Source organism: Meleagris gallopavo, chromosome 1, assembly GCF_000146605.3.
Source record: "Meleagris gallopavo isolate NT-WF06-2002-E0010 breed Aviagen turkey brand Nicholas breeding stock chromosome 1, Turkey_5.1, whole genome shotgun sequence".
Classification (NCBI taxonomy): domain Eukaryota; kingdom Metazoa; phylum Chordata; class Aves; order Galliformes; family Phasianidae; genus Meleagris; species Meleagris gallopavo.
In genome coordinates, this window is record NC_015011.2 from 130,273,960 (window position 1) to 130,299,223 (window position 25,264).

The following is a 25,264-nucleotide window of genomic DNA, read 5'->3' on the forward strand; positions in this document are numbered from 1 at the left end:
AGGAATCCGTATGAAAGGTAGAGAAAAATGATGGAGCCAGATCTTCTCAAAGGACCATAGGAATGGGTTAAGAAAAAGCAAGTGATAACTTACAACATGGGAAATTTCTATAGAAATTAGGAGAAAGTTTTCACTGACAGATGGTCAAATGCTGTCCATAGAAGCTGTCAAGTTTGAAAAACATGCAGCCTGCATATTCTAAAACTTCTGAAAAACTTCTGAGGCTTCTGCAGACATATTATCAGTTGGGAACCTGCTTTTTGACATCAGGGATAGGTAATGATAAAAAAAATGTTGGAATATAACTTAATGCTTAGCTAAGAACTAATGTAGCTCATGTGTAGATAGTAGAAGTAAACTTAAAAGTACTACCAGTTAGAAGAAAGAACAATCATAGTTTGGGGTTACAAGAGCTGGATGTGTTGCTCTTTATCAAAGAATCGGTTTCACAGTTTCAGTTAGCACCTCCGTAATGTGTGGTGGATGGAAAAGGGTAATCAGCTAGGGCTGACTCGCTGGTGGAGCTTCACAGAAAAATCTATTTTCAATATCAGCGTGAACTTCCATTTTCATCATGGCATTTTCACCCTGCCACACTGAGCTGTAGTTATTTTCACAGCTGAGTTACTTTGCTATTACAAACCTATTACTTCTCCATTAAAAATTGTATTGAAAAACTGTAGACTTGATTCTGTGTACATTCACAAAACACAAAAAGCTAGCTATGACATTAGCTGAAATGCACAGCTTTCCACAATGCAGCTGAAAGTTCAGAAACTTCAGAGTATTTCAAAAGCAAATGAATATGAGAACAACTCATGGAAAATACTGTTGTAAAAGTGAATAAAAGAGAAGTATCTGCACAGTTAGTATCAAGTCTTATCCTGTCAAAGTAAATAGCTGATGACATTTAACTTTACCAGTTCCTTGTCTGCTAAACTGCTTTCAGACTCTTGTAAAATCATTATCAGTATATAATGTAAAATGTAAAATTGTTACAGTATATGTATGCTTTCTTTTAAGTTTTAAAATCAAGCACTGAGCCTTAAGAACAATAAACACCGTGAAATATTATGTACACATTTAAAAGTAGTTACAGTGGGCCAGATTCTCAGTTGAACTTTCCTGAAGTTCTGATTTACATTGTCTAACAGCTTGATTGTGTTTATATATAGATTGTCTTAATCTCTGATGACGAAAACTGATGAGGTTTCAGCTTCACCTCAGCAGCAAAATCTGCAAAATGCCAGCTCTGTGGAATTCCTCCCTGTTTAGAGTAACTTGCCCCTTTCACCTTCACAGTGACATCTCCTGTCATTACTGGGAAATTCTGTAAAAAGGCTTAAAAGTAATAAAAACAGAAATAGGTTGACTGTTACAAGTTTCTGAAGATGAGCAGTGTAATACGAAAAATAAAGGAAATCCCAATGGGATAAATTTGTTTCTGCTGTTACCAAAATGAATTCATTTAGAAGCAGATCAGTACCTATCAGACAAACTATTGGTGTGAAGTAAACAGTGGCAGACACTCACGCAGGAACAGCACTTAAACATGAAACACAGCTCTCAGAAATCCTCGATGGAACCATAGTTTCAACAGATGAGCATTTGGCCTAGAAGCAGTCAGCTGTTGGCATGAGGCTTGCTTAGGGGTGAATGCTCCTTTCAGAGGAGTGGAATTATGAGATGTTTTGTGTCTCAAAACCTTGCGTCAATCCACCCCCAAAGGGGACATCGGGACAGAAATACAACTCTGAAATCAGGAGAATCTTGTACAGGAGCACATTTTGCCTTTTCCTGCAGATTGTAATTTGTCAGGCTTCGTGGTTTTTTATATCATTTTGCAGCATATCAGCTTTATTGTTTATCTCTTAGCACACTCTCATCCTCAAAGAGCCACTGAGGGGGGACGGAAGTCATAGCAGAGATAAAAGTTGCTATTTTTAGCCTGATATGCACACTCCTGAAGCTCCATCCTACTTTCATCACACTTCTCAGAACACAGTCCCGCCACAAGCCTTCAACAGAAGAGCAGAGGAAGAGGTGTTTTCATCCAAAAGTACCGAAGCCATCACCTTGCACCCTCCTCTCCAGTGAGGCTGTGAGAGGGAGTCCCCTCTCTTCCTGATACCGCCCCTCTCGCCCCAAATGCAGACAGGGCCCACCGCCAGGTTTCACCTCGCAGCAACTTATAGCCGGGAGCACTCTCCAAGCAAGGTAACCCCCAACCCACAGCCCACAGCCCCTGCCCGGGCCGCTGCCTTCCAACTCAACCGGGAAGCGCCCGCCCCCTGCCGGGCTCCGCTGCCTCACGCAGGAAGGGGCGGTGCTGCGCGGGCTCCTGGCGGGTAGGGTGAGTCTCTCAAATGCTTCCTTTAGAAGAGTTCACATTCAGAAATTGCTGTTACTTTTCCGAGCGATACAAGTAAAAGTGAAAATCTCACTTCTGCCTTTTCCATTCTCCTCCCTGTGTTCAACAGTTTAAAAAAAAAAAAAGTGATAATTCCACTCTTGCTTTTTCGGGAGGTTTCTCAGTCTGGGCTGTTTTCGTATTGACTCACTTCGAGATCGCTGTGTTTCAGTGCTGAATTCAGAAGGTTTGTGAGTGCAGCCTGTAACTGCCTGCCGTTTGGAACGTTCCCTCTGCATCCACTGTCAACCTGCGTTGTGAGTAAATACTTACCTTGTTTGGAAATTTAGGTGGATTTTTGTTTTAACCAATATCTTGTTTTCCTGACAGGATGGTGTTTAGACCTACCAAGGTTCTGATAACTGCTTGCTAGATCCTTTCTCTTCATGAATCCTACATGAATTGTGGTACTATATAGTCCTGCATGAAAGAGACTGACATTCCCCAAAATGCCTTCCTGAAAGAGGTGAGGTTAGTGGCTTTCTCACTGATATTCCAGACATTTGTTCAAACAGTCTGAGGTTCAGAAGTATCTATTGTTGTTTGTTTTGCTTTGTTTTAAAGAATGCCACAATCCCTTGGGTTATGAATTCCAGTTTCCAAAAGTGCTTATCAAAATGAGTTACATGACCAAAACATCTCAGTGTATCAGCCTGTGTACTTCATAACCTAGAGTTAGTGCAGTTTGCACAATTTGAAATGCTCAAGTTTGCTTTAAGATTTCAATGTGTTAGAGATGGTACAGTAATTCTAAGAACTGTTTTTATAATTGGAAGTCCAGCTGTAGCTTTAAGCGTGTGGGAAATTTGAAAAACATGCTTGAAGCTGCTGCTCCTTTAGGCACCTTACAGACAGCTTTGTGTCATTTTTGTTTTTAACTTTTGTCTTTGAATCTCTCATCCTCTGCTATTTTGCCCTTTGAATATTTTTGTACTCCTTCTGAGAATCATTGTCCTTATATTATCTCCCCATTCCTTTCAGAAAATTAAAGACCTTATTCTGTTGTTTGAACAATATTTATTGTAGTTGAATTTTACCTAAATTATTTCATTTTTTTTTCCTCCCTGGTGTTCCACTGAAGAGTACTGCCAACCATATGGCTCAAATAAAAATACTTGTAGCCTGGACAAACTCATCAGGTCCAACAGCAGCATAAGATGAAGACTAAGGCGGTATATTTTACTTGTTATTTGTTGTCAGATATCTCAAACCGGGCTATTACTCAGTAGTTCGAATCAGACTTTGTTCTTTAATCCCTGTTCCAAGAATCAAGGGCTATACTGTGCTTTCATCAAAACATCAATTTTGTGCTGATGTGATGTGCCAATAAAGAATGGGATTTAGAATTAAAATCTGATGATATGCGATTTTATCTTAATATAGTGGATCATGGTTTCATTGTCTGTGACAATTGTATTTGTTGTAGATGTGAAAGGATGAAAATGAAAAGAAAATTCAAGACAGAGAGACCCTTCTTTTTCCCTATAAAATATAATAGTTTGATTCTCCATGTACAGAAGGGAACCAAAACCAGGTCTGAGTGCATGGCCACTTGAAGTTGCTTGTTGCAGTATTCAGCCCCCAACTTTCTGCTGCTTTCTAAATTGGGATCTGTCTACCAGTCAGTCTGAAAAAAGGGATGTGAAATAGTTCTTTCATTTTCTTACAGTTATTTATGGGATGATCGCATACTTGTAATGAGTTGATGGGAGAGCAGATACATGTCTTGATGTCATTCTGGAGTATTACTTGAAATGCAGTAGTTGACTTCATCCTGCTTGTTTATATCACAGGAAGTTTCTGGCTGAAAATTTCAGACAGGTGTCTTTCAGCAGTAAGTATGTATCTTCTCAAATTGCAAAAGTTTTAGGTTGAAAAGACAAATAAATGAGATGCTCAAAGAGATTACTTTTGATAGCTGTGTGGAAAAATCTCTCTTGAGTATGTTATATTTGTACATGCATGTTCAGGTTGATGACTAGGTTAATGACTAAGGGCATTTGTATTGGCAAAATCAGCATCTATGCTTTCTGCCTTGTTAGCAGAACTAGAGAATGGTCGTAGGACTGGCTCTGGTCTTGTTTGCCCCGAGATGAAAACATTAGCATCTCAGCTGGTACGTATTTGGTCAACAGATTAAAATGTAAGACAAAATTACAGACTTCGCTGTTTTCCAGCAGTCTAAAAAGACACCTGAGTGTCTGATCTATCTGCGCTATTCTCCTGGAATATAAGGGAACTTATTAGCTGTGTTTTTTCTGTAAGGTCTTGTCTTGCAAATACCATACTCTTTGTAGGAAAAAAAAACACCACCACAAAGCACTGGTACTGGATTGGAATCCAAGTGTAGATGTTCCTCAAAGAGTGTCAGTTTAATCAGGAATACAAAGGACATTAAGTGGTCTTGAAAATGAAGGAAGGAAACGCGTCATTGTTTTCTGAATTTGAAATAAAATTTGAAATAAAACTTGCCAAGGAAAACCTAGGTACATTACCTGATACATACCTGGTACATTACCTGATATTTTATGGTAAAAATGAGTAACTTTCCATTTGAAAGGCCCTCTTCAATAATGGGCATTAGTTGTGCTTCTCACAATGCTCTAAGAGGTCTGTATCACTGCACTTGTCATGAACTGTGAGTATATTTTCCTTAGGCTTTCAGTGTGACCAAGAAGAACTCAGTTTCTTTTTTTTTGGAGAAAAAGTGAGAAGTAACTCAAGGAAATGAATCTCATGTTTTTTTTGTTAATTTTTATCACTGAAACAGCCACGGGTAAGTATAAATTCTCATTTCAACAGTAGAATTTTCAAAATATTTGCCAAATATAGGACATCTTGACAGTTTTTCAGACTGAAGTTTTTGTACTTTGCATTTAAGAACAACATCTTAAATTTTTTTCAGTTTCAGCCTAGCTCCAGACTTTGGAAATTTCATTTATAGTAACAAAATTATGAAGTAAGTTCACTAGAGGTGAAGATGGCTAGAGACCCCTGATTCTACTGAATGGGAGCATGGCTGTATGGAGAGCTGCAGCAAAGAGGAAAATGATCCTGACTCTGTGGCATTCACAAGTGTAGTCTCAATAATAGCTAGAGAAAGACAATCTCTAGGACAAATAGGGGTTGAAAGCTAATTTATTCTTGACTATTTGTGCTAGACCAGGGTTGCTTTTCTGTATTTCATATGACTTTCACATGCAAAATTACATTTGGAAAATTTAACTAGAAAAGCAGACTTTGAGACTAGATTTTTCACACAGAACCCTCTTTGGAGAGAAATTTTCTAAAGGTACGAAGTTTTAAAGAAATCTTAGCATGTAAGTACTGGTAAGTAATTAAGACGGAAATGTACACCTTAATTCATAGACTCTGCTTTTATGGCAGTTGATCAGTTCTGAGGATTAGCCATCTTTGTCGAGTCCAACCATATGAAGAAGTTTTCTGTTTGTCGCAGCTGCTTTATTATAAAGCCAAATTCTGCCATCTGTGCCCATTTTGGACCTGCATGAAAGAGTTTTAGGGAAATGTCCATTTTTTTATCCTTATATGTCTTCTAGTTTTGGTTCAGTAAGATAGAGTGAAATAGATTTTATTGGAACAAATAAATTATGTCAGTCTACTCTGCTAAAAAAAAAATAAATAATTTTATAAAAGACCTGCTATGCAGCAGATCACTTTAAAGTCAAGCTGATATTATTTTCTGAAAGAGTATTGAGCCTTTTTCCCTCTTTCTCTGAAGAGAAGCTGTGTCCTCTTCGTGCCTCCATTGATGTACTAGAAGGGGAGTATTTTTACCTTTGTTTTCCTGAGTCAAAACTACAACATTCTTGGAAAGAAGAATACGCAATAAACTGGTACAAAGAAAGTGCTGGAAGGCAGAAGCGAATAAAGGAGACACACAGAATTGTATCCCAAATGAATTTTCTGGAATTTTGGCCAGCTGAACTTGGTGACTCTGGGAATTACTTTGTCACTCAAAGGTGGGTACACAGCGAGTGGATGAGCATCCTGCCTTTGCCATTATCTATGAATGTGGTAATTTCTTTGTCTTGCTTTGTATCGTTTGTGGTATCCACACAAAGGAAGTGTGGAGAACTACATTAATTGTGGTGTCACAGTTTCTCGGTCACCACCCAGAGGGACCTATGGTACATGCATATAGCTGTAGGCAGACACTGCCTTTCAAAGATTGGATAAAACAGGTAGCGTTTTTGCTGTTTTATGGCTTATTCCCTAAGCATAAGGAGAGACAGACACTCCTGTCAACTGCCAAGTAAAAGAAAATGTTTTTAGGAAATAATTCTTCACTATGAGGATAGTGAGGCAATGGAAGAGATTGCTCAGAGAAGTGGTGGTTGTCTTATCTTTGAAAGTGGTTTAAGCCAGGTCAGATGGGGCTTTGAGCAGCCCCCCTTTTATAGTATTTTGCATTTCATGCTGTTGCTGAAGTAATCTTTTTAAGATTCTTTCCTGGCTCATAAAGATTGCTGTTTCATTATAGAGCTGCAAATACTGTGAAATGCTACCCACATTTCGCCAGCAGCATCGCAGACAGACATTTGATAGCATAATGTAATATAGATTTCGTCCTGGTGGACGACAGGTTGGCCATGAGCCAGCAGTGTGCCCTCGTGGCCAAAAAGGCCAATGGCATTCTGGGGTGCATTAAGAAGAGCGCGTCCAGCAGGTCGAGGGAGGTGATCCTCCCCCTCTACTCTGCCCTGGTAAGGCCTCATCTGGAGTACTGTGTCCAGTTCTGGGCTCCCCAGTACAAAAAAGACAGGGATCTCTTGGAAAGAGTCCAGCGGAGGGCCACAAAGATGGTGAAGGGCCTGGAGCATCTCCCCTATGAAGAAAGGCTAAGTGAACTGGGTCTGTTTAGCCTTGAGAAAAGAAGACTGAGAGGGGACCTGATCCAGGTTTATAAATATCTGAGGTGTGGCGGCCATAGCGGTGAGGCCAGTCTCTTTTCAGTGGTACGTGGAGACAGGACGAGGGGAAACGGACATAAGCTGCAGCATAGGAAGTTTCACACGAATGTGCGTAAGAACTTCTTCACGGTGAGGTGACGGAGCACTGGAACAGGCTGCCCAGGGAGGTTGTGGAGTCTCCTTCTCTGGAGATATTCAAGTCTCGCCTGGACGCCTACCTGTGCGACCTGGTGTAGGGAACCTGCTTTGGCAGGGGGGTTGGTCTCGATGATCTCTAGAGGTCCCTTCCAACCCCTACAATTCTGTGATTCTGTGATTCTGTGATTTTAATTGTTAACTTGTTACTTAGTTAAGGTTCAAGTTAACATAGAAGATGAAAATTTCATGTTATACTTTTCCATGTACGGCTATTTTTTTTATTGAGTCACCATATCTGAAATGCTGAATATTGTAAATGAGAAGTCTGTAAGTAGAGCGAATATACACATGAATATTATTTTTGTTTTTAAGAGATTTCCTTTTAATGGCAAGCTGTTCTTTCTCCAACTAGTAGGTAAAGTTTGAGAAATATTTTCCTAGTGTGTGTTGAACCCAGTCTGAAGAGAATTGGCTTTAGGGATGATGACAGTGGTAATCTGGCTACTTTGTTCTTCAAAGTAGTACATATTTAGCATGTTACTGAGTACAGGTATATGTCTAAATTAGCAGAGGTAAAAAGCAAACTGATCAGTTGTGGTATACAGAGATGAGATACTGCTTGGCTTGCTGGTAGACCTATACTTTTCATATCAAATCTGGACTTGCCACAAAATTTTATTACTTTATTAATGGCCTTGAGCAGTCATCCATACAGTAACTTCACTAAATATGATTCTAAAATGTTATTAAAATCTAACAGCTTGCTCTACAGCCAGTACCTAAATAATGCTGAAAAATGCATGCTCTGGCTTGTTTTGGCATGGAATTAGCAGCATACCTGAACCACAGTACTACCAAAGGAGATTTTCATAATAAGCCCTTTGAGAGGAAATCTGTGGTAACACAGCTGCAAAAGCTTTGAGGAGTTAGAGTAATGATAGTAAACCTACAGTACATTACATCAATTGTATAAAATGAATACATGTATGAGATGGAAGTGATGGAAAAAGATCCTGAATAAAATTATTAGGATAGAGTTTGTTAAAATGATTATTTGTTCAAAAACACAGAAGTGATCCTTTGTGAAATGTTGTGATTAACTGATGTATCTAAGAAGGAAACTCAGAAGAAAGTTTTTGATTTTATCAAAGTATTCATTTGCAATTGAATTTTGATTCTGTTACGAAACCCTTTTTCGTTTTCTAAAACGCTGTATTATGATACTACCTTTGAAAAATGTGTTATAGAAGAAAGCATTTTTATTTAGAAAAAAAGTTTCTGAATCAAAAGAAAATATTTTGGCCACCCTGAAACAATGTTTAAGTTATTTATTTATTTATTTAGAATTTCTCCATGTTAGACCCATGCAGATATTTAGGGTTTTTTTTTGTTTGTTCGTTTTTAAGGTTAGAATGAAGGCTATTGGAACAATAAGTTTTGTGGGTTTTCTTTTTTTCTTTTTTTTTTTTTTAATAGGAATTTCATTGTATCTTGGGATTAGTTTTTCTGATGGTTCTCAGTATAGGAAAGCATACTAAGAGCAGTTGAAGACTACTTGCAGAATCAGTTTTCTGCGGTGAAGGAGGACTTTCAGGAGTAAATTGACATTGAAGAACTGTGGATTATTGTGGGCTACTGAATTGGTTTAAGATTTAATAAGATTGACAGAATGAAGTTTGTTTCGGAACATTTATATTAGGCTAAAATTTTGGTTTAAAAGTAAACAAGCTAAGCATATTTTCACTTATTTGTTTGATAATTAATAATTAGTAATAATTAATTTAGATATGAGAATGTGTAAGGTATACGGGAAATGATTTTTTAGCTGCATAGGTAAACAGTTTTAATTAACCAAAGTGTCAATCAAATTTACTGTAGGATTTCAGGAACTATATGACAGCACAGTATACATATTTTGCAAGCTAATTAATTATTTCCTGCTCTGTTGCAACTGACAATGTGCAAGGAGAGAGAGGTGAAAATGTTGTAACAGTGTATGTATATTGTGTTATTCGTTTATTTTTGACTTAAAGAATAATCAGAAGTTTTCTAGTTCAACAGAATTGTTCTGCTGAGACATAGCATATATAGCCAAAGATGTATATGTTGATGTGTTTGCACATTTATTAGTGCAGTAGGCTGAGGACATAATTTCAGGAATTAATGGACATCACCTGAAAGTCTGAATGTGTCCATCTTCAGCAACATCTCTTGAACATAAAGGATTTCATAGACACTGGGTGTGGGAGTGGTAAGCAGAAATCTGTGTCACAAATTTTTGGCAGGATATCTAATTTGTGTGGTTTTTATACCTATTTCCTGTGGTTGGCAGAGAAAAAAATAACAACAAAGAAACCAACGAGAAAGCAGGTCATCTTGTGGCTCTGTACTGGTGACCTTGAAATAAAGGGTTCCTGAAAAAAATTAGTGTGTGGAGATTCATGGCGGACACCTGAAATGTAATAAGTTCCTAATACTGCTTATTCTTAAGGTGCTTAGAGCTGTTGAAAGCAGTGGGAATGCACACAAGTAGAGATAATATTGTATTGAAGGCTGAGTGTCAGCTTTGTTTTGTAGGTTGAAATACTGATATAACACTGGATTGTTGCACTGAAATAGCTTAGAACTGTGTATTTATGCAGTCTCTATGGTAAACTTGGATTATATGCCCTAAGGGCTTTCACTTCCCTGTATACTTTCCTGAGTCAAGCTGGTTTTTGTTCCTTTTTTGTGGGTTTGGTGGGTGAGGTGGAAAGTTTGTTAAGCCAGAAGTTGTTGTGTATGCCCAAAAACTATCACAAAAGAATCACAAGTGATAGAAATGTAACAGCTCAGCAAGGAATATTACAGCTATAATCTTTAGAGAAAAATGCAAGTAGAATATAGTAGATATCTGGATGGTCATGATCTGCTTCTATAGATTTAGAAGAGGCATTTTTACAGCATATTTACATTTCCTTTTATGGATATAAGATGTAATGAAATTGCTCTTCTATCCACCTGTGGTGGCCAGCAAACTGTAGAGCTCTGTTCAGTGGAGACTATGTGAAAACAAGATTAATCCTTTCCAAAATGCTTTCTTTTGCAGGCATGCTTAAATTTGTAAGTGATTCAGTAATTCATGAGACTTGCAGAGTTCAGAAACATTTCCAAAAATTTGGTGATTATCTCCACAGTATTAAACAATGAAAAAATGGGACTTTGTGAACAAAATGAGAGTTGCCTATTTTATTTTTAATATTTTTATAATAAATAGATTTCTCAGTTACTACTTTGGACCTTATCAAAGCATGGGAAATGAAACCTGCAAGATCAGTAGCTGGTTCAAGCTACTTAAACTCTTTTATTTCCATGTTTAACTATGTATGATGCCACAGATATTTGATTTCTTGTTCTGGTAGATGTAGCTATGAAGTGTTGTCACATTTCATAGACATAATTTTATTGTCAAATGCGTTATGATAGGTAATTTAGTTTAGATAACTTCTTTTACTGTGGGAAATAACACAGTTGAGATAGAAGAGTAATAAAGGGAATGTAGATAATCAGTTCACAGTACATGTATTTTTACCTATTAGAGCTTAAAGGACTTACTTTTATTTTGTTGCATAGCTTGCTAAGCTGAATTCCTTTAAAAAGCTCTTAAAACTGGTTTTGCAAATCTTTTTTTCACAGCAGTGGAAAACGAAATTTCACAATTCAAAAGTGGACTTTGAATGTACTTGAAAGGAATAGAAGCAGCTGTTTCAATCAAAATCATTTAACAACTGAAATTCAAAATGCTGGAACTGGTCATTCATTGAAATGCAATGATCTGTCTGTCAATGCAAATGACAGCATAACATGGTATAAGGTAATCAAAAAATCAAAGCATTGGCTATAGATAGAACAGCTATTGATAGAACGTCTAATTGCAGGAAAAGTGAATTATAGAGATTTTCAGAACCATCAAAAACCCAATAATGCTTTAATTTTTCAAATTATTGTGGAAATAAGCCTTCAGAGAGATACACAGAATAAAGTTTCTCTCTGCTCTCAAGTTTGTTAGAAATAATACCTGTAATCAGAAATTACTGGTAGTTTAGAATGGAAGAAGATCTGATGTGCATGTCTGTTAGCCTGTTTATCTGTTTTGCCAATATAGGTGTCATCCTGACACTAAATGAATTGCCAAGGTATTTGTTTAACAGTTGACATGCGCTTGTAAAGTTACTGAGAGGCTTTAAAATTTTACTGTTTCTGACCATGTTTTACAGAATGTGTATCAGACCCAGTTCTGGTCGCTTTAGGCAAATCTGATCTTTGGAACAGTTTTGCTGGTGCACAGACAACAGATGAGGCACCTGTAACTGTGAAGTGTTGGTATAATCAGCCATTAGATTTAGGAAGCCCCCTGCTTGCCACTTTGACCATTCATAATGTACGGTAATTCAGGCAGTGCTCTCAACTTTTAGTGGATTGGATGTTCAGGTATTGCCTTTAAATGACTAATTGGAAATTGGGGCCCTACCTCCTTTGGGTCAGGTAAATGCTGTTGAGATAGTAAGAGTGATTCTTCATTCTGAAGATTGTTTTTGTCTTTTTTAAGGTGTTGAATATATGTTTCATACATTATAATATTTTCTTGCTTCATTGATGCAGGACTGTAAGAACTATGAAAATGAAAGGGGACGGGAACTGGATTTTAAAACCTTGTCAGTTCAGCACTCTGGTATATATACCTGCAAAATTTCCATCAGTCATGAAGGAAAGATCTACCACAGCACCAATACAATTAGGCTGGTAGTAGAAGAAGGTAAGAAAACTTGAAACTGAAGCATGTTTTCTGTTTACTTCACTGTGGGAAATTTCTCTACTAAATCTGTTTGTGATTGGATGTCATTCATCATCTCTTAATTACAATTCTTTCTTGATAAGTATTTTGATGTAATTAGATCTGGAAATCTGATATACCTTGCAATAATTCAAAAATAAAAAGCAGAAATTCATGTATTACCAAGTTTGGAAAATTTAGTAAGTTTTCCCTGCAGTTTTAGGTGGTTTTTATTTATTTATTTATTTATTTTTTAATTTGCTGTAAGTCATACAAACTTACGAATTTTGGGGAAGGAGCCCTTCCAACCATTGTAAACTATCTGCTCTGTACGTATTGAAATGCAGAAAATTTGTCAGGAAATACTGCTTTTTTACTGCTTGATAATGATGGGTCGAGATATTTCTCTTTGAATTAGGAATCTATGTGATTAGTTCCAGAAATGTGTCATTTTTACTGTTGTAGAATGTAAGAAAGCTTCAACAGCAAAACTTCTTTATATATATGTATATTTTTTTTAGATGCACCAGAGACTGTAACTTTGGAGATAGTTGGACGCAATGAAGAAATTCAAACAGAAATAGGTATCAAATTAATATGAGTATTTTTATACATGTTCATATACATGTTTTAGTCCTGAGCTCTTTATGGCTGATGGTCTGGTTAAGTTTAACTGAAATAGTTGTCTGTACACCCTGCTGGATCTAATACGTCTTCACAAATGGTTATGTTTTCACTAGTGAATTCCATGACCTATCTACAAGTACACTAAATTCACCCTTGCAGAGGTAGAAGAGGAGGTTGTTGCTATGACCATCAAGAAAAAGTGGCGGTAATGACAAACCAGCCCTCCATGGCTTTATTTTTAGACAGCAAACAACACAGAACAATGTGGTTCTGGTTGTTTTTTTTCAGTGAGCAACAATAATAAGTAATCCCTTTCATATCTGCACGTTGCTCTGCAGTGCAGTGTGAAATTTGAGGGATGACAGTCCTATCAATGAAAGCATACAGATCTCTTACTGCTGCAAAGAATCCATGACTATGTTCCTAGCTGGGGGTTAGATAACATGGTCTGTAGGACTCACACAGTATTGGAAACCGTCCGAGATTTTCCTGTTGAGACTGTATATAATTCTCAAGAACATAAATTTGTCTGTCTGTTTCCTGTCCTGTGTCAGAGGGCTTCTCCCATTCCATTACCCAGTCTTCCCTTGCACCATTTTCCAAATTCAACACCTCTGTTGCTCATATGTGAATCTCATTTGCTCAGCCAAGGCACCAGATGTTGGTTTACCTTCAGCATGATGGCATGGTGGAGAATGAAGGGAATTTGGGATGAATTTGGTGCATGGACTTTCAAAACTTGTGTTGTTTAGAGAGTGTTCTATAAAATTTTCCTGAAAATAGCAGTTATGCACAGTAAGGCTCGAGTTGCAAAGTAGTTGAAACATAGATCTAAACATTTATTATCAAACTGTGATTTGGATTCAGATGGTCTAAATTTAAAGCTGGCATACTTTCAGCTAGACTTGCTTTAGAGATTCTTGAACTGTTCAACTGGAAGAGAAGACAGCTTCTTCTGTGAGAGGTCATCACAAGCCATAGCAGGTTTTGTTATTTCTTTGTGTTGTTGTATACAGTTTAGTTAGCCCCGTGAGTTGGTTTAATTCCCCTTACCTGGCCCTGGGGTACTGGTGAGTTGTCCTTTTCTCTTCCAGCAGCATGCAGTTTAGTTCACTAACGTCTTTGACCTATTTAAACTTTTCTGCCTGTTACAGAGTTAATCTGACAAAAGATCCTCACTATGCAATGGAGTGCAACAGTGCAGATGGAACATGTATAAAACTTTGTGCTAGGACTACTAGGTCCAGAAAGGAGGATAGCAACTTGGATATCTGATCTGTAAAGCTCATATTTTGCTGCACTGTAAATCTGAATGCTGCTTTTGATTAGATCTTCTTATGTTATGCTTCGTTTAGGTAAAGAAGAGACGCTCAACTGCACAGGTTTCTTGGGTTATTATATACAAGAAGATGCCAACCTCTACTGGTGGTTTAATGATACATTTCCAAAAGAATGTTCAGGTATTCCCGAGGCTGACCCACCAATATGTGAAGAAGATTTAAAAAAATCACAGTAGGTTTCCAAAAAATACTGATCTTCTGTCATATGCTGTGGACTGCAAATTAATTAAAATGCCTGAGGCTCTTCTACAACCTTTTCCTCAAATTCTGCTTCTCAACTTATTGTAGATTTCTATGCAGATAGTGTTGCTAACATCATTCCTTATTGCAGCTTGGGAAACAAGTTTTATATCACAAGACTTCTACGGATTAAAAAAGTAAGAGAGGAGGACTTGCATCACAATTTCACCTGCACACTGCAAGCTGATGAAATAACGCACGTAAAAGTAGTGAAACTGAAAAAAGGTACAGTATAATCTATGAATCATGTTTCTCATTTTTAATTATTATTTGTGCCAGCCCCCTTTGCAATGGTGGCACAGCACTGATTTCAGAATATCAGTCCAGACACACATGCATGCTTGTGAAGGCCTTGGCCCCTCTGATGCTGGGCTTAACGTACCACCAGGTGATTCCTTCTGCACTGAGCTGAGGCAGTAGGGATTGTAGCAGCTGTCTGGGGCTCCCTGGGTAAACCACTGCTGCCATGTGTACATGTTGGGGAGGCAGAGCTGAGCTCTGGCTGACAAATCCTTTGTAGTAGTTTGTTAGAAAGGGCAGTCTTTGATATTCCCACTAATGCCTCAGGCATTCTGGTCGAAGATCTCTCTCGTCAGGGATTTTCTCTCTCTAGCACTGGAAAACTGACTTCTACCTTACAGTAACGCTATATATGTATTGTTTAGACAGCTTGGAGATTCCTGAAAAATGGACATTCCCCTCTTTTTTTCCATCTCAAACCTTTCCAATCTTTATTTGGAGGAAATATTTAACGTTAAGTGTGTAGATAAACTAGTTGATATTAAAATACGCAGCAGATAATAGACCAAATGAAGTACAGACTACAGTGAGCATGACATGACAGTGCTTTCACAAAGGACTTCACAAACATTTAATCCATATTTGGAATTCAAATACATATTTGGAATTTAAAATAAGAGTGTAACAATAAACTAAAAAAAAAAAAAAGCTTGAAAGAGTAAAGGCAGAACAACAACAACAAAAGACTAAAAAGGACATTAAGTGCTGTTATTGATGAGCTGAGAAAGGAGTAGCAAATAAGAGGGAATAATAAAGATCCTGAAGAGAACTCATCATAAAAGCAGTTGACCTAGTATAGCTCTCCAATTTGAGATGTACATTTTTGAGGAGTTTTATGTGTATCTAGGGTGTGTGCGCAAAACAAATTTGTTTTTAGAGTAATCTATGTTCTTCAGTTCTTTTCCATCTCAGGATTAATGGTGTACATGTCTGCCTGAAATATTAGCAGGAAAGGATTCACATCAACATTTCAGTTTGGGTCATTTTAAGATGTCACGAGTATTTACTATCATAATTTTATCGTATAATACTCTTTGTTAAGGCTGTAATTGCCTGGGTTTCTCTTTTACAGGAAACACCCGAGATCTGCCTATGCACATATTTACAACTGGAATGATCCTTGCTGTACTGTTTCCATGTGTTGCTATGGCTGTGGTAGTTGTCTGTGTGGTGTTCAGGGTAGACTTAGTTCTATTCTACAGGAACATAAGCCAAAAAGATGACACTGCTGGAGGTAGGACTTGGCTAATGCTGACATTGAAGTAGAGCATTAATTGAAAAATAGCTACTGATAGGTTCTATAAAATGGCCATCTTTGAGGAAGTGGCAAAATAAATGCAGGAGTTCTGTGAGTAGAAAGAAGAAAGAGTACATAAAAGATAATGATAGGTGCTAAAATGATGTCATCCTCTTAGGGTAGTAAAGCAGATAAGTACAGAGAAGCTGCCTCTAGAGCAGGCAGTAGGAGGGATGTAATTGGGTGCTGTTCAAGTATGCTTTATTTTGTAGTGATCTCCATCACAAAAGTTGGAGAGTTGTTGGTATAGGTGGAGAAATGTACAAGTATCTATCCACAGTGAGCATTCTGCAGTTGTCAAAGTGATAGATCGATAGAAATTTGTTTTCACCTCAGTGGTGCCCTTCTGCTTGCTATTAAAATGCTTCTTTATCTGTAGCAGTCTAGACTCTAAATCAACTTGACTATAGTTTGAATAAACTGCAGTGGTTGGAGATTTTTCAGTAATGGGTAAATGTCATCGTTTCCTGTGAGAGTTATTTATCTTTTTGTTAATGCTAAGGAAGAAGTATAGTTGATGCAAAGCTATGTGTTTTGTATCAATCCAGATAACTGTTTGTGGCAAGGTTCAATTAGGGATTAATCAATGTGGTAAATCTAGTTTTGGAATTGGTCTTTTTTGAGTTTTATGCTTATAGATTGCTTCCTGGTATATGACCAAATGTGGTATATTCTTGTAACTCTTAACTCGTTAAAATAATAAATTGGCTTATTTTATTGTTCAACAGACCTACACGGTAGCACTAGACAAAGAGTAAAATAAGTGTGACTTATTTAATATTCTCATCAAGTTATAAACATGTTTTTTCTATTAGTTTCTAGTAAGATGCTTCTTTTTTCTGATCATCGTAAGTATCACATTGACTGGTTAAATTAATCTGATTTAAAAATATAATGGGGAGAGGATATATTATTTTCAAATATTTGCAAAAATGCAAACAAAATCAAATACAAATTTTTGAAGTATCTATTGTCAAGAAAAAAAGAGCAGAAGCTTCTAAATGCTTTGCAACTAAAACAGTAATTTTGTAAACCAGAATGATGGATCAGATAGATTTTTTTTTTTTTCGAATCATTGCCAACAAGACAAAAATGGGTGTTTCTTTCCAGATGGAAAAGAATATGATGCTTTTGTATCTTACCTGAAAGATTGTGTTTCTACTAGTAAAGAAGAGAGAGAATTTGCTTTGAGGATATTACCAATGATATTAGAAGAAAACTTTGGGTACAAGTTATGTATATTTGAGAGAGATGTATCTCCTGGAGGAGGTAAGTGTATTGAATATTCTTGTCATTAAATGAACACATCCTTTTCATGCAAAGCTAAAGAAAGGATTCTATCAAAAGTTCTTTACATTGAAGTGGTACTTTTTCATTTTATATAGGCTATGTTTGCTCACAGAGGCAGCACAAAGACATTTTATTGATTTTATGTAATGTTATGAATTCATATACATGCATATATACCCTTAATTATGCAGTCAAGATAAATAGGTGGAAAAGCTGCCGTGGAGAAAGGGTGAGAACAGAGAATATAAGGTGCTTCATGATTGTAGAGCTCTTTCTCTGCTTTTGCTGAGGGCAGCTGTCTGTGAATTAACTTACATTTATTGCACAGAGAAATTGATGGTTCTGGTATTAAGTATTTTCAGGTAACACATATGTTTCTATCCTTGTTTCAGCAGTTGATAGCTTTTTTTTTTTTAATCCAATAGATGACAAATGGGTAGGAAAATATACATGAGAACATGACATTTTGTTTCTTTAAATGACCTATGAGCAGATAGCTTTTTACAGATGATTGCAAAAAATTTCATTTCATTAATTTGAAGGCCTGTTTGGGGAGTAGGATTCATGTTAAAATCTCAAAACAGTAAGCTCTCTCATCTTCCTTTTCAAGGCCGGATCTTCTGTCCATGTATCCTTTCCTGACATATTTTTCAGATCTGTGAGAAATACCACAAATTTCCCAATAAGTTCTGAGTATTATAAAAAAGGCTTTCCTGTGTGCTCAATTTGAAGTGTTGTAGTTTATTTCATTTTCTCTGGTGTGATCTATTGTGAATATAGAAAACAGATGGTTTGCTTCTATTTACAGGAGCCTTCTATTTGCAGTACCCTTGCCAGTCTCCTTCTCCTTTCAGTTTTCTCTTCTTTTGGTTACTTCTGCAGTTTGCTTTCTCTTTCCCTATGAGGCATGTTTTCTAGATTTGTAGTTTCTGTAGACCTTGTTGTCTCATAGTTGTGGAGATCATGCTGGAACTCATTCTACCATCTCATCATGCTAGCCTTCTCAGCCTTGAATTACCAGCAGTAGATTTGGATTCCAGTGGAAGAAAAGGAGTGAGCTGGTGTTTATTGAATAATCGGGGAGAGGTGACTGTTGGTGACTTTGGGTGGAATCACTCTAATGGCATCAGTGGATGAAAAATAAATTTTACTGTCACCTTCTGTACGTATGATTACAGATAGATAGCTGGAGATTGTATGTAGATTTTTATCTGCTGCAGAGATTAAGCTTTGACTATAGGAGAGCTTATTTTCACAAATTCATTATCTGTAATGAATATTAATCTATTCTTAAGGACAGGATGATTCTTCACAAGAATATTTTGGTACATGTGCAATTGTTAAAGGAGAAGTCAGCTCAGTGCCTGCCCTTTCAATTTAGTTTAATAACATATTTATTTTTTAATTTGCAGCTGTTGTTGATGATATCCATTCATTCATTGACAAAAGCCGAAGATTAATCATTATACTGAGTCAGAACTACATTTCTGACAGAGCCATATATGAACTTGAGAGTGGACTGCATAAAGCTCTAGTAGAAAAGAAAACAAAGATTATATTAATTGAGTATATGCCTATACGTGACTACAATTTCTTGCCAGAATCACTGTCTCTTTTGCCATCAAAGAGGGTAGTGAAGTGGAAAAAAGATAAATCTCTCCCTGTGAATTCCAGATTTTGGAAGAACCTTCGGTACCTCATGCCAGCAAAACCTACCAAGTCAAACACCAAAGGACACTGTCTGAATCTAGATCTAGGTTCAGAAGGGACTCAACCATGGAGTGGAGGCTGTGACTTTAATACAGTCATATAGGAATTCTGGAGATGGAATTTGCTGCAGAAAGCTACCAGCTTCAATAAATTCAAATAGAAAACACAAACTGCAATTACTTTTGAGAAACACTGTTCATAGCAGTCTGAGATTTGAGAAGAATGTAAGAATCATCACATTGGCTAGAATCACGTTAACTCCAATACTAAATTATATCCCAAAGGATGTTTCCTCAGCAGTCTGCATAAGGAGCTGAACTCTTATTCCACAACAACTTAATTGTGTAAACTTTTGATATTACATTTTCCTATTTGCAGAATGACGTTGGTTAAACTTGCATTTTTCCAATATTTAGGTGCTTTTGGTTTTGTGTTTTGGTATTTTCTAAGGATCCTGCTTGGAAGTAAAAACAAATGGCTCCTACTCTGGAAAGTTTGGCAGACAGGCCTTGGGCAGCACTGAGCAGGGAAGTGAAAATGGAGAAAGGCAGAGACGGAAAGAGTCAGATGTAATCAGGCTGGCTGTATTCACTGCTGAGTAGTGTGCCGTGGTAAAAGGAGACAAGGGAAAATAGGACTATGCATACTTAAATTAACATCAGTTCTTATCACTCTTGGATCCCAAATTGCTGACTTTAACCAAGGCTTAGAAATGCCTACTTTCTGTTTGCCACTCTAGGGAAATGAGGCTACTAGTAAGGCTTTTATAGACTTTAGTTCTTTTGGTTTTCCTGATGATGTTTGTGTCAATTTATGTGTGCATTGACATGATTGTTGTTTTGAGATCATTTCAGTGATTCCTTTAACATTTTTGTACCATTTTTTGCACTTAATAAAAATTTATTTTCCCCTCTGTACAACAATGGCTTCTGTTTTTGCTGCAGTTACTCAACAGTAAGTGGCAAAAATCAAACTTTGAGTAAGGAAAAAATATGCAAGAATAAGCAGGAGTGTTGTTAGACCTATTCTACACAAGCAGTAAGTGTTATACTGTAAAATAGGTAAATAAACCAAGCTGAATCAGAACAAGCTTCTGGAATAAATAATTTTCCAGAGAATGCAGAGGGGATCAGTAAGGAGACAGCTGTTGTGAGATAGCAGTCTTTAAGATCCTTGTCTCATCAGTACTGACTGTGAAACCATAGTCTCTGTGTTTTTTTACCATTCCTTCCTATACCTGACTCCTGCCGTACAATGTAGGGAAGAAAAAAAAAAAAAAAGGGTGCCAAAATCTTCTTGTCTACTGAACATAAGTGTTGGGAAGAGTTGGTACTGTCCTATATAGTATCAGTATAATAGTGTGTAAGGGCTTGCAAATGTAGAAGGTTTATGACTGTTTGTTGTCAATGAATTTTACCCTGTATGGCTATCATCAATGTCTGCACCAAATCTGCAGAAATTTGAGTCTGCAGAGAAAAGAGATCCTTCTAAATCAACACCACATTTAATACCATATCCAGAAATATATTTTCCTGTAAGCATTTCTGTTCTTCCATTGCCTTCTGCATTCTTTACAGAGACAGAAGGAGAGGTAGAACTTGAAAAGCAGGGATGAATGAGGAGGTATGTGAGCCTGTATCCAAGCTTCAAGACAAATACTGTCTCTTCCACTAGTCTCAGATCGAAGGACTGGAGGACAGAAGAAAGATTTGCAGGTTGTGTTGCAGATAAACTGAAGATGTGTGCAGAAACAAGCTGTCAGTAGCACGTTTACAAAACAAGAAGCTAAAATGAAATTTTGAAGTCAGCCCCAAATTGAGATCTCCAATGCTTGGGCACATGCCTATCGTGTGTGCAGACCAAGGTTATTTTATGCTGGTCTTGTCAAACCTAGAAGCAATTTGCAGCTGATTTGTGCATTATGGTCCAATATTCTAAGTATCACATCCAGAAAATAGTAGATTCATGCCTTGTGTCATTAAAGACCATAAAAACTGGAAGAAAGTGAAGACTGACAGGTATGAAGATAGCTCATAGAATCATTAAGGTTGGATGAGACCTCTAAGAACAGCTAGTCCAACCATTGACCCATCACCATCATGCCCACTAATCCATGTCCCTCAAGTGATGTGTGAGAAGGTTACTCTAGAACCAGTAGATGTTTAAATTACTTTTTCTATCATGTTCTCTCGGAGAATTTGAAAAAAGAAGATTTAAAAAAGACTTTGTTCTACCTTGCATGGAAGGGGCAAATTTTACCTCATTAAATCTTTTGTATGTTTAATAAAATGTTTGCACTGTTACCCTCTTAGTGAGATGCTTGTGGTATATCTGAAGAGCATTCTGTATTTTAAAAGAAAAAATGTGATTGGGATTTTTCTGAAATGGTTTTCTGATTTAGTAGCTATATTTAGATAAAATGCCTGTGTGAAACAATATTTATCAAGCTTTCTGCAACAGCCACAAGCTACATTGGGTACAATATTGAAAGACACTGCACGAATCTGTTCCAGTTTTGACCAACTCGTGACAATTTTCTGTGGTTCAGTATACCAAATTTCCTGAACTTCAGAGAAAACAGGTGCAAATAGAGCTCAGCAGTCTCATTTTTGAGTTTGCTAGATATGCCATCAACTCATCAGGGGGATTTGTCTCTTATATTGCATTGTTTCATCTTCCTTTTGGCCTCTGTTACTGGGGTATAGTATGTAAAACAAGTGAGATACACTGCAGACCAGTGTAATATATTTATTGTGTATTATTCATCAAATTCAGAGGTGAAAGTACAGTTACCTTGATGGCCTAAGTTATTCGTGACACAGATTTACATTTCATAGCTCTAATTATTTTGGCAACTACCATAGTTAAGTCAGTTCCAGTCATGTGCTGGAGACGTTTAAGATGTGGTTAGAAAATATTGACTATACAGTGCAGGAAAAATGTAGCTGTTTGTGATTTTCTGACTGTGGTAAAGGAATGCTGTTCTACAAGTGTATTTAAAACTATTTGTGAAGCTGTACAAATCTAAAAAAAGGCAAATTTACAAGTGACTGGTGCTGTTCACGAAGACATGTAATTATATACTAGGAGCAGTCTGAATCTCCTTTGCGAAGACAGCTCTTGTAGGATATTGTATTATGGGGTACTCCTCATTTCTGTAGCTACTTATTCACTTGGAGATTAAAGCCTAAATACCCAGCTCAGCTGTGAAAGCAATGTCTCTGTGTGTTGTGACTTATAATGTAGTATATCAAGAATAATTACATTTATAGTACTTAAAGAAGATACTGCTCTTGGGAATAACAACAAAAATCAGCTACAAGGAAGAAACTCATACTTTGGAAATGAAAATGAGAAGAATGCATTTGCTGATTGTTGCCAGCTGCCAGTATGATGAAAGGAAGTCAAATGATGCAGTGCAAATCTTGATGAAATGCCGTCACCAAAGTGAGACCTTGAGAGATGCAAGGCAGAGAATCACTGGGTGAAGCATGTGAAAGGGCTCAGGAAGAATTTAAATTGTTCAAGCTGATTGAATGAATGGGAAAAGGAATAGGAGCATTGTAAAGAAATCTATCCAGGAAGAGAAAAACAAAACAAAACGCTAAAAGAAAAAGAATTGCTGTTGAGTGTTAAAGCCATCATAATAGTAAAATCTCCTGTAGGACTAACGAAGAAATTATGCTGACCTATTTCAGTGCTAGAACACAGTGAGTTTCTGCATGAAAACGCTGAATGCAGTGGTGGACATCTTGCACTTCTTGGTTTCCAGAGGGTGGGATACACTATCAAGAAAGGTTTGCTGTCAAATTTGAGGTACTAAGCAATCCTTTCTGATTAACAGTGTGAAAAGTTATGAGAAAAAAGATTTTAAAGGCCTGGTTCATAAGTATACGCTTTGCATTTTTCTTTGCCTACAGGTGATCTGTTCAGTTGTTATTTCATCAGTGTGACACTAGTCTTACTGCACTCTAATGACTAAGGAAAACTGTGTTGTAGTGCAACAGATCTAGGTAGATAACAAGACTTTCCCTTATTTCACAGGGAAGTAATAGGTGAATTACGCCACTGCTCCATAAGCCACTCTTGACTTATGCCATTCCACTGGCCATATAATCCAGTACAAGGTGAACAGAAGTTCATGTTCAGATATTGTTCAGACATCTGTGACAGCAGAACCAACACCACTGACACAGTGTAGAAGATAGTCAGAGTGGAAAATATCTTACACAGTCAGTGTTAACCATAGCTAGGGAGGCAAGGATGTGGTGTATGAATGTGTCAAGCCAGAATAGTACAAGAATGGTAAAGAGACTTAATTCTTCCTACTAGCGTAAGATTACATGCTGAGATGGTGAGATGATGATGAGAAGTACATTTTCCCCTCTGCTTCTTATCTGTCAGAAGGCTTGAGCAGATGTGAGATGAACAAGGTAGGATATGGACTGTTGCCTTGACTTTCCATGGGGATGGAGAGGTACTACTGAGTGTGGAGCCTGCAGTTTCCTATGGCCATAGCCTAAAATATGCTGAGTGAGTGAGTGGAGAGGAAGCAGAGAGGGAATTCTGGATCAGTTCCTTTGTAAACATGCTCTAGCAAAGGGAAAGGAGGAGCCTGATAAGTAGTGTGTGAGACTGGTTTTTAGAATATATATTACTTTTACAGAAGAGGATGGGTGAGTCTGGGCAGAAGCTGAGCCAAATAGTTGGTACTATTTGACAAGATTTTCATCCATCTGGCCTCATTCAAAACTCTGGGTGACTGGTGTTTTATCAAGTGATTGGACTACTTCATTTTTTATTATTATTTATTTTAATCAACCTGTTAGTACTTGAAAAGGTTGACGTATATTTTATGTCTGGAAGATTTGTATTTGGAAAACAGCCCTCTTCCTTATTGTCTGAGCAATGGCTTTAGGTTAGTGAGCATGGTGGTGGTGGGTCTACAGTTGGACTAGACAATCTTAGATATCTTTTCCAATATTAATGATTCTATGATTTTGTGATTCTATGAAGGTAGCATGGGCTTTGTCTGTGTTGCACTCCATTATTCCTTAAAGGGAAAAGTGAACTGCTTTTTTTTCTCCCCCCAGTCAGAAAGGACAACTACAAAAGGCCTATAAAGAATCATTGGAGTCTCTTGTAACTTAGAAATCAAAAATATATTTTGCACTGGGGCTAAACACTGAAGATATTGGAGGAGACAACCACTAAGCTTAATCACCAGTTGTGGAATCTGAGAATACCCATCTTATATTTCCACATGCTCAGGACCCAACATAAACAAACATTAGTACTGGCTATTGCCTAAAAGAATGTGTCTATTTTTAGGTTGGATGGGGCTCTGAGCAACCTGACTGAGCTGCATATGTTCATTGCAGGGGAGTTGGACATGGTGACCTTTAACGTTTTCTTCCAACTGAAATGATTCTATGATTATCTGAGCAGAGGCAATATTACATTTACTTGCTCTACAGCAAAAAGCCTTTCTTATCTTCTTCTTGTGGAACCTGAATGAAATAGAATAATTGCCCCGAACTGCAGTAAAGAGAGTGAGTCTCATACAGGGGAAGGGCAAACAAGTTCTACTGCTCTTGAAATGTCTGGCATAAGCTTAGAGACCTGTATATCCCAATGACATCTATTGAAATGTTCATATGCTTTTACGTAGTCAGAGTCAATATGCAGCCTGTCTTTTAACGATTTCACATCCTTAAAGGAACCTTGGAAGAGGAGCTGGACCATGTGGGATTGTATATGCTGAAGTGCTCTGCCTGCCTAGCAGGTCCAGTGGGGATGTCACAGACAGCTTGTATTCATCAGGGCTACATTTTTCACTTTCTGCAAAGCCCCACTAGGATTGCCAACAAGTTTGAAGTGTGAGGGCACAGAAAGATAATAATAGTGTGTCACAGCCCTCATATAGTGCCTCTTCGCATTATGCAGAAAGTGACTAAGGACTTGATGATCTTGAAGGTCTTTTCCAACCTGAGCAATTCTATGATTCTATGATTCTACGGACAGTAAGAACTTGCCGGGTATAGTGAATATACTCCCAGTGTACTGGGAAGATGTATGGCTGGCTTACAGATTTTGGAAATTATGTACCCTTTTCACCCATCCAGTAGCAGCACTTAGGAAAAAAAAAAAAAGAGAGAAAAGAAT

General features: G+C 37.3%; 1 protein-coding gene across 10 annotated transcripts; it reads left to right on the forward strand.

Moving 5' to 3' along the window:
- Positions 1-1,994: 1,994 nt before the first annotated feature.
- On the forward strand, positions 1,995-20,016 carry IL18R1 (interleukin 18 receptor 1). 10 transcript variants are annotated; one of them, XM_010727917.3, is made up of 15 exons: positions 1,995-2,217; positions 2,583-2,667; positions 2,741-2,876; positions 3,492-3,582; positions 4,080-4,244; positions 5,068-5,186; positions 6,153-6,393; positions 11,158-11,335; positions 12,124-12,277; positions 12,817-12,879; positions 14,278-14,434; positions 14,594-14,727; positions 15,875-16,036; positions 17,210-17,368; positions 18,802-20,016. In XM_010727917.3, the coding sequence occupies exons 6-15, from the start codon at positions 5,138-5,140 to the stop codon at positions 19,200-19,202; spliced, it is 1,698 nt and encodes a 565-aa protein (XP_010726219.1). In that variant the 5' UTR covers positions 1,995-2,217; positions 2,583-2,667; positions 2,741-2,876; positions 3,492-3,582; positions 4,080-4,244; positions 5,068-5,137; the 3' UTR covers positions 19,203-20,016. The 10 variants fall into 10 exon arrangements, with proteins under 10 accessions (XP_010726219.1, XP_010726209.1, XP_010726228.1 ...); XM_010727907.3 differs by lacking the exon at positions 1,995-2,217 and adding an exon at positions 2,262-2,353; XM_010727926.3 differs by lacking the exon at positions 1,995-2,217 and having other exon boundaries at positions 2,360-2,667; positions 2,741-2,881.
- Positions 20,017-25,264: the final 5,248 nt, after the last annotated feature.

What these genes read in the sequence shown, in the direction of transcription:
- IL18R1 (XM_010727917.3), top strand. Translation starts at nt 5,138, where the DNA reads ATGAATCTCATGTTTTTTTTGTTAATTTTTATCACTGAAACAGCCACG. An exon ending in AATTACTTTGTCACTCAAAG is followed by an intron (nt 6,394 to 11,157) that starts GTGGGTACACAG and finishes TTTTTTTCACAG; the next exon opens with CAGTGGAAAACGAAATTTCA. An exon ending in AGATGTATCTCCTGGAGGAG is followed by an intron (nt 17,369 to 18,801) that starts GTAAGTGTATTG and finishes TTTAATTTGCAG; the next exon opens with CTGTTGTTGATGATATCCAT.